This window comes from Aphis gossypii, unplaced genomic scaffold (genome assembly GCF_020184175.1).
Source record: "Aphis gossypii isolate Hap1 unplaced genomic scaffold, ASM2018417v2 Contig00727, whole genome shotgun sequence".
NCBI classification, from domain to species: Eukaryota; Metazoa; Arthropoda; class Insecta; order Hemiptera; family Aphididae; genus Aphis; species Aphis gossypii.
The window spans coordinates 1,846-10,692 of NW_026083252.1; the positions used below are offsets into that span (position 1 = coordinate 1,846).

Here is an 8,847-nt window from a genome sequence, read left to right on the forward strand (position 1 = left end):
TTTTCTGAACTGCTTTCCTAGATGCGTCAGACGTTGTGCGTCTAGCGTCATGACGCAACGTTACTGCCCCGATAGGAGTGCTAAGCGTCAGACGCGGACCACTGATCACTCTCATTAACATAGCTGAGTTTGCTCTTGATTTTTAATTTTGGTAAAGTGGGTGATTTAAAGGTAAACTAAAACGTATATAAGTAAATAATAACAGCATAATTTCATGGCTTTATAATTTAAACTTATAAGTTTTATAATAAATTACAGTTCCTAATAAATATTAATAATTATCTAGTTATTATATAATATTGTTGTATAATTAATAAATAAATAACTGATAACTGGACAATTAGGTACTTACTAAGTTATTCGAAGAATATCTAATTCTAATTTAACCGGGATTTGATAAATTCTATACTTGTCGCTCTCGAAGAACATTTTGATTACTCCCATAGTTTCATATAATAGTAAAAATAGTCGATTTCCATAAATCGTAAACACTATACAAACTTAGAATTGCGATAACATTGTTTAGTGCACACAGTATAGTATAGTACCTACTATAGTCTATAATAGTAGTATAGTGATTACGCCGTTGACTGTTTTACGTGTAAGTATATAAGTAACTACAGGTGAAATGGCGAAATTTTTTTTACCTCTACTGAAGATGAATTATTAATAGAAAATGTTCGATCTCATGAGATGATATATGATAGTGCTTATCTTAAACATATGGATAACGTGGTTAAAGAAGAATGCTGGAAATATATTTCTAAAAATGTTTGTAGATCTGGTAAGTATTTTTTTTCTTTTCTTAACACTAGGTATAACACATCTTTTAATATTTAAATTAAAACAGCATTATAATTATTTATTTATTAGGTATTATAATAACTATTAATACATATTACTATTAATTACTACTATAATTTCATTGAAACGATACAGCTCCTTCATTCATAAAAAATTGCTTAAATGCATCCCTCACATGAAAACCGTCGGCATTTGAAAATCCACCTTCGCGTACAATTGAAATCATGTTATTTATTGGTCTAGATTCTTCTGAGTCATAATAATAAAACACTTTTCCATTTTTTTCCAAATATCCTTCTCTCAACATATTATGAAGACAGCAGGCAACAAGTATCATACTGTCACAAGTTTCCGGATTAATATTTATTGTTTGATAGAAAACACGAAATACTTGGCTCAATAGTCCAAATGCATTTTCAGTTACACGACGCGCTCGACTTAGTCGGTAATTAAATACTGCTTTTGAAGCATCATATTTAGCTGATTTCCTAGTGTATGGCTTCATGATGTGTGTATGTAATCTAAACACCTCATCTCCTATGATAACGTAAGGTAGTACAGTATCTGAACCAGGCAATACATTTGCATCTGGAAATCCAAATGTACCATTCAAAACTTTTTTGCCCAAATTAGATTTCAAGAAAATACCACTATCGCCTTCTCTTCCGTAAGATCCAACGTCGACTGCCACAAAGTTGTAATTAGCATCTACCATTGCTAATAAAACTGTTAAGAAATAGTCCTTATAGTTATAATACAAGGATCCTCCATTACTTGGGCAACGTATACGGACGTGTTTTCCGTTAATTGCAAGGATACAATTAGGAAAATTCCATTTTGTCCAAAATTCCTCAGATTTAGGCTTAAAGTCGACTGTATTAGTATTGGGTAGAAATATTGTCATAAGTCTAAATTTCAGAGCTTCCAATGTTTCTTTGATAATTTTGCTTATGTAACTGTTAGAAATTTGAAACGAAAATGATAATGAGCGAAATGATTCTCCGGTCGCAATATATCTAAATTGGAATAAATTATAATTACAAATATAATTCTTCTATAGATACAAATTATGTTTAAATAAATAAATTTATTATTTAAAGTATATTTATATTAATTATATTGAATGATTTTATTCGCGTATTATCATTTTTAATGCTATTAAATAATACTTCGTGTTTTTAAATATTTTAATTTTCCCAATAATTAAAATTTTAGAAAAAATTGTGTTCTTATGTAATATATTATATTATAGGTATTATTGTATTGGCATTTAAAAATAAAAAAAATACAATAGATAAATACGAGGTGTGTTCAATAAATACCCAGACTAAAATTATTACAGAAAAACTTTTAGTGTTATCGCTAATATTGTTATACCAAAATAAACTAGAGATAATGACTATTATTGCAGTATATAACAATAATCATTATCTCAAATCAGTAATCGACAATACGTGTTCAAAGTTGGTCGTTTTGTATAAAATTGCGATTTTACGATGGATAATATTACGGAGCAACGTGCGTGTATTAAATTTTGTTTCAAAATTGGTAAAAATGCTACGGAAACTTTTGAAATGATTAAATTAGCTTTTGGAGATGTTTCACTAAGCCGTTGTGTAACTTTTGACTGGTTCAAACGTTTTAAAGAAGGTCGGATATCCATTGAAGATGATCATCGTTCTGGGCGTCCATTATCATCAAAAACAAATGATACCGTTGATCTTGTTCGAAACAAAATTAGAAACGATCGAAGATTAACTGTTAGAGAAGTAGCCAATGAAGTTGGTATATCAATTGGCACTTGTCATTCAATTTTATCAGATGAATTGGGTATGAGAAGAGTGTCCGCAAAATTAGTACCAAAGTTGTTAACGGAGGAGCAAATGGAACATCGCATTGAAGTGTGTTTAGAACTAAAAAATCGGGTTTCTAGTGACCCAAATTTTATAAAATCAATTATTACGGGTGATGAAACATGGGTATATGGATATGATCCTGAAACCAAAGTGCAATCATCGCAATGGAAGACCGCAAATTCACCTCGTCCAAAAAAATGTCGTCAGGTCCGATCAAACATCAAAGCAATGCTCATTGTTTTTTTTGATTTTTTTGGTTTAGTTCATTATGAGTTTGTACCTACGGGTCAGACAATAAATCAAGTGTTCTATAAACAAGTATTAGAAAGATTAAGAGAGAAAGTACGCCGTAAAAGACCAGAAGTGTGGAAATCAAAGTCATGGTTTTTGCACCATGACAATGCACCAGCGCATTCAGCACTTTCCATACGTGAATTTTTGGCATCTAAAAATATACCAGTGGTACCTCACCCACCATATTCACCTGACTTAGCTCCGTGTGATTTTTTTTTGTTTCCGAGATTAAAAAGTACCCTCAAAGGCCATAGATTCGAAGACGTTAACGAAACTATCCATAACGCGACACAAGAGCTAAAGGCTATAACTATGGAGGAAATTCAAAGGTGTTTCAAAAAGTGGCAAGACCGTTGGGATCATTGTATCGAAGCTAAAGGACACTATTTTGAAGGTGATCCATTTAAATAAATTGTAAGTTTGAAATATAATTTTTAATAAATTTTGTCTGGGTATTTATTGAACACACCTCGTAAATGTATAGATGTACGAATTTATAAATTTGAAAATATTAAATTACTACTTCATATATTACTAATCAAAGTTAAAAGTAATATAAATAGATAATTAAAATAATTATATGAAATATAACAATTAGTTTAATCACTTAGTTTATAATCGTATGTACATAAACAGAATATACCGTGAAACAGAAAAACCTGACAAATGAAATAGGTACATTTGTTTTTTGTCGTTTCGTACAAAATTTTACTTAATTTAACTATAAAAAAATTGTACCTATGTATTTTAAATATTTTTCTACTTCTAATGTGACAATATTTTAGAAGTATTTTATTAAATTTTCACGATTTTTGGCCCAACAAAAAAAATTTTATTGATATTTGTAAAAAAAAAAAAAACTAAAAAAATAGAAATCTTATTATTTTTGTTAGGTAAATTTGATCTAGCTATAAAAAATATTTTAATTCAAAGTTTAAAAGTATAAACTTTTAAAATTATTATAGAATAATTTAAAAAGGTACTTTTTGAAATCAAAATATTTTTTAATCATTGTCATTCAAAAATTTGTAATTTTAAAAAAATAATATAATATAAACCATTTGACTTTGTAAATTATTTTATAATCAACATTTTTATAAAACCTAAATTGGATAATTTTTGAATATAAATTGGATACTTTGAATTATTTTAACAAAATGTTCAATTATATTTACATTGTAAATTAATTTAATTATTAAAAAAATAAAATAAAAAATGTTGTACACGTGTATCACAAGTCAATAAATCATCATATAAAAAAATATAGGTCAAAACAAAAGTTATTTCATTTGTCATGTATTTCTGTATATGCATAGGTGATAGGTGACTATATTAATTTATTTTATTATTATTGAATACAATTTAGTGAACGATTGTAAAAAAAGGTGGAGAAATATAAGAGACACATACATGAAAAGTAAAAAAAAACTAGGTACAGGATCTCAAAGTTCGCTAAAAAAACCTTGGCCTTTAGCCCAAAATGTTGCGTTCTTGGACAAAGTCGAGTTTGAACGAAGGTAGGCACATTACACTTTAATTATACTTAAATCATAATTAAATCAATTAATACATTTTTAATTATATATTCAAATCCAAAATGTGTTTCTATTAACTAAAATATTGTTTATTTATTTTTAGATCTATTTCAAACGTGTCGCCATTTAGCCCATCGGTAAACGAAACGCATGCAGCAGATGACGATGAGTTCCAGAACCTCAAGACTTTACAAATTTTGCTCAATATGATACTTCAGTTTATAAATCATAAGTAAAAAGTATAAAATGGTATTTCTTTTCATACATTGATTTTTTTTTTATATTTTAACAATTACACATAATTATATTCATACAATTATGATTTTGATTTTATATCGAATTATTTTATTTTAAATCGACTTTTTATACGTCATAATATTTTATATAATTTTAATTACTTTTTCCAATTATAAAATTAATAGTTTTTAAATCGCTCATTAATTTATAAATCGTATAAATAAGTTAGGTACTAATTATTATTATTTATTAAGAATATAATTTAAACTTTATTACCTCAACGTTAATGCTAATTTTTCTTCAGGTGTAATCGGTTGTTGTACTCGATTGTACGGCTCAGAAGAGATATCATTTTTCACCTGTGACAAAACAAAATTGATTTGAAACAAATGTGTTATTATAATTCATAACATAAGAACTAAAATAAATGCGTAAAAAAATTGAAAATAAAATACATGAATTCACACAGAGTTTTAGATGTTTAGTAGGTTTTATACGACTATAAAACTAACAACTTACATATTATTATTTTATGTACCTAGTACATTATAAATTATAATGTTTAATAGACTATAATAAGAAATAGATTACCTACATGAATTACTGGTTTTGAAAACCAATATACAGTCCGTTTTCTTCAGGATAACGTTCACGAATTTTTTTGACCACACATGCTGGAATAACAACTCTATTTCCTATAGTATAAAACAAACACAATAAAGAATACATTGTTTGATTTTTTTATCTACCTATGATTTTATTACTCTAACATTATCGAAAACAAATTTACTTACCTCTTCCAATTGGCATCCATGAATTAACCCAAAGTGTAAACTGTTTGTAGCAAATATATCTCCAGGCTTTATTTTCCATAGTAGCTGATTGTAAACTTATTTTTTTGGTTTTCTTCTTTGTTTTTGAAATCATGTACTGTCTGGTAATTTTTAAAATGTCTTCATCTAATATAATTTTTGAAAATAAAGCATTTTTCGTTATGCACTCATTGTTCATGCACATTTTAAAAATATTCGGAAGTTTAAAACAACATACACATTCACGGTCATTTATCTGTTTTTCACATTTCCCACATGAGCACCACTCTGTTACAGCTAATTTAGATCTATCGTTGTAGCTAACTACTGACTCTTCGTACTCTAAATAATCATAGTTATCAACGGGCGTAGAACACTTCTTCCAAAATATAATATTACTGAAGAAGCATTGTTGCCAACAGCAAAAACTATAATTTTAAAAACAATAATTTTGTCATTTAGGGTGTGACCAACATAAAAATAAAATAATGTGCTAATTATCAAGCAGCTAAAAATAACGTAAATAAAATTAATTTTATTATATAACAACAGTTAAGTATTTACATTTTACACGAAACGTTTAATTATTTACACGATGGCGATTCACATGGTCAAAACTCAAAGAAGCATTTTAAAGTAAGTAACAACTAAATTATAATTAGTGATAATATTCAAATAAGAACGACTTATTCTTTTAAATTCGTTTGAGGATAAATCATTATTGTTACGCTTGTTAATGTTATTTTTTTGAATTTTCAACGACAAAATTACTTGCAAATTTTCCCGATTTTGATATAGTCCGTACAAATTAGTAGTTTTAACGCTTATACAAAAAAAAAAAATGAATTTGAAATGAGTTTGAAAAAAGATTGTACATAAATAGTCAAATTATAGCTATTAAATTAGCATTAGTCTAATACATTAATCGAATAAATAGTCAATAATAAAAAATAATAAATAATAATAAATAGGTAGTCAAATATAATAAAAATAAAATCAATGATATAGGGCCGATTTGACGTCTCAGATATGCATCATTAGCATGGCCCATTTGTATAAGGCATTGTATTATATTGCCATGTTCATTGAGTTGCTCAATGGCTCTTTTTAATAAATGAGTATTGGCAGCCCGTTCACTTCTAGAAGTTTGATCTCTTATCTAAACATAGAGGAACATAAGGTATGTATTTATTAACGATATATAGGTATTGTATTAAAATATTTTATAAATAAAGTAAGTAGGTACTGTTAGATTTTTGCAAGCTTGTATGAATTCTACAAAAAATTGGTTTTCCAATATTCTAAGTTTTTCTATAAATAATAAAGTATAATGCATTTTTATAGAAACAAGAAATTGGAGAAAAGTCTAATACTTCAAAGTTTCTTACGTAAAAAGTCCCATATATTTGGATGGTTACCAAAAAATCTTAATAATTGGTTGTGAAACGATTCCAGATAATTATTGGTCCTTATTTCACTACCAAAAACTTAAAACACTAATTAAAGATGGTCCAACCTGAGTCATCCAAAAATGTCCAATGTATCTATCAATAAAACACATAATTTAGTTTTATATTATATATTAATATAAAATATTAATGCTTTTATTTTTTTATTTTATTTAGAATGGAAACTATATGTATATGTTACTTATATATTTTGGTAACATACTCAAATAAAAATGTTTGCATGCGATTGTACACATCTGGATATTGCTGGACATAGGCTATGATTTCTCTATAGCCATCTTCCATACTAAATTGTTGGCAATTTGGATGACCTCTGGTAGCTGGTAGATGGGCCAGTGCTAATAGCTATGTTATGAATATTGATATTTTAATTTTAAAAATAAAAAATAATATAATTTAATTTATTACCATGCGCAAAACATTAGCAGCTATAACGTTGGTCTTGAACAAATCATATACCAAATTATTTTTTCGGCGACAGTATCTTACAATTGACTGGAAAATGTAATGATAGGTATAGGATATATGTTTATGAGGTTTGACATTATTTATATGTTAATATTTTTTACTTGACAGTAATGAAACCAGCAGCACTGTAATTGACTTTCAGGAAATACTATTGTAACTGCATTCATCAATCCACGCTCAAAATCAGTTATAATAGTCAATTGACCATAATTTAATGGTAGTAAACTACGGACAATTTGAAAAAATGCAGTATATATATCTTCTGTGGCATTGGTCAAGAGTGCATAGACAACTGGGAAAGACTAAAAAATAAAAATAAAGTAACTTATTTTTTAACTTGTTAATTGTAAACTTACAACATTTTTGTACACAACATGAAATGTCATTAATGATCCCTTTTTTAGATGTTTTGGTGATTTTGGAACTGTCTTAAAGGTGCCATCACATCCTGCAAACTTGACGGTTAGGAGTTCATTGCTGAATCGACGTATGAATTCAGTATTGGCAAAAATGACTCCTACAAATACTCCTTCTAATATTAATGCCTGTTGAAAAAATGTTGATGGTGGTTCTTGAATCGTTGTAGAATATTCTGCGTGCTCTGGCATATTTAAAAAATTGACCAATTCCTGAATTGTTTGGGGAATTTTTGGTCTTCGACGGTTCCGCATTCTTTTGCATCTCAACTGTGCTTGTTGGAAAGTATATGACCAACTTCCTCGAGGATGACTAAAAATTATGAAGAGGACATTATAAGGTACAGTATAAGGTAATTTATCTTCTAATAGTGACTATTCTATAAGTTTATTTACCTAATGATTTCTTCATTGTAGATTCGTCTAATTGGCAGAGACATGGCGCCTATTGCGGTTGATCTTCTTCCTACTGCTTGTCTCAAGAATGGCATATCCATGTCTAATTGAACTGCTCCATGATTGTGTCCTCCAGGCTAAAGGTCTAAATAATTTCCTTCAGTTTCTATATTAATAATAGCTGTAGCTGGACAATATTGCTCCACTTTTTTGTTCCTTTGCTTTTCACAAATCAAGTACCTTATGAACATAATGAAAGTATGTTTTTTTTTATTAGTATTTTTTATTTTTTTTTTACTATTAAAACATAAAAAATATTAAGTAACAGTTTAATATACTAACATTTTATTTTTTACAACACTTTTTTTATAATATTTATAATATAAATTGTCTATGTATACACTTGATTTGTTGTGAACGCCTGGTATAATCCTATACGTTCGATTACGTTGTAAGTTTTCTAAAATAAAAAAATTAATTAAAACTATATCTCAGTGACTAAATAAATAATAATTATTTCTATAAAAAAAAGAAAATACAAATTACCGGCCTCGTAATCA

General features: G+C 27.7%; 3 protein-coding genes across 3 annotated transcripts; all 3 read right to left on the reverse strand.

Moving 5' to 3' along the window:
* Positions 1–922: 922 nt before the first annotated feature.
* LOC126555156 (uncharacterized) lies at positions 923–5,100 on the reverse strand (the record flags this gene model as incomplete). The annotated part of the gene is made up of 2 exons (XM_050210115.1): positions 923–1,820; positions 5,003–5,100. Coding segments are annotated over 2 exons (996 nt in total), but the record flags the coding sequence as incomplete, so codon positions are not given.
* Positions 5,101–5,326: 226 nt separating this feature from the next.
* On the reverse strand, positions 5,327–5,743 carry LOC126555157 (P2X purinoceptor 7-like). Its single transcript, XM_050210116.1, has 2 exons — positions 5,521–5,743; positions 5,327–5,421 (listed from the first exon to the last, which is right to left on the reverse strand). Exons 1-2 carry the CDS (start codon positions 5,741–5,743, stop codon positions 5,327–5,329), a joined length of 318 nt encoding a protein of 105 aa, XP_050066073.1.
* Positions 5,744–6,568: 825 nt separating this feature from the next.
* LOC126555155 (uncharacterized) lies at positions 6,569–8,411 on the reverse strand. The gene is made up of 7 exons (XM_050210114.1): positions 8,288–8,411; positions 7,832–8,204; positions 7,577–7,777; positions 7,416–7,502; positions 7,210–7,352; positions 6,927–7,082; positions 6,569–6,697 (listed from the first exon to the last, which is right to left on the reverse strand). The coding sequence occupies exons 1-6, from the start codon at positions 8,386–8,388 to the stop codon at positions 7,016–7,018; spliced, it is 972 nt and encodes a 323-aa protein (XP_050066071.1). The 5' UTR covers positions 8,389–8,411; the 3' UTR covers positions 6,569–6,697; positions 6,927–7,015.
* Positions 8,412–8,847: the final 436 nt, after the last annotated feature.

Coding starts and splice junctions, on each gene's coding strand:
- LOC126555157 (XM_050210116.1), bottom strand. CDS start 5,743: ATGTGCATGAACAATGAGTGCATAACGAAAAATGCTTTATTTTCAAAA. Junction 5,422..5,520: donor ATGGATGCCAATTGGAAGAG/GTAAGTAAATTT, acceptor TTTATACTATAG/GAAATAGAGTTGTTATTCCA.
- LOC126555155 (XM_050210114.1), bottom strand. CDS start 8,388: ATGGATATGCCATTCTTGAGACAAGCAGTAGGAAGAAGATCAACCGCA. Junction 7,353..7,415: donor CTGCTAATGTTTTGCGCATG/GTAATAAATTAA, acceptor TTCATAACATAG/CTATTAGCACTGGCCCATCT. Junction 7,083..7,209: donor ATGCAAACATTTTTATTTGA/GTATGTTACCAA, acceptor TTTTATTGATAG/ATACATTGGACATTTTTGGA.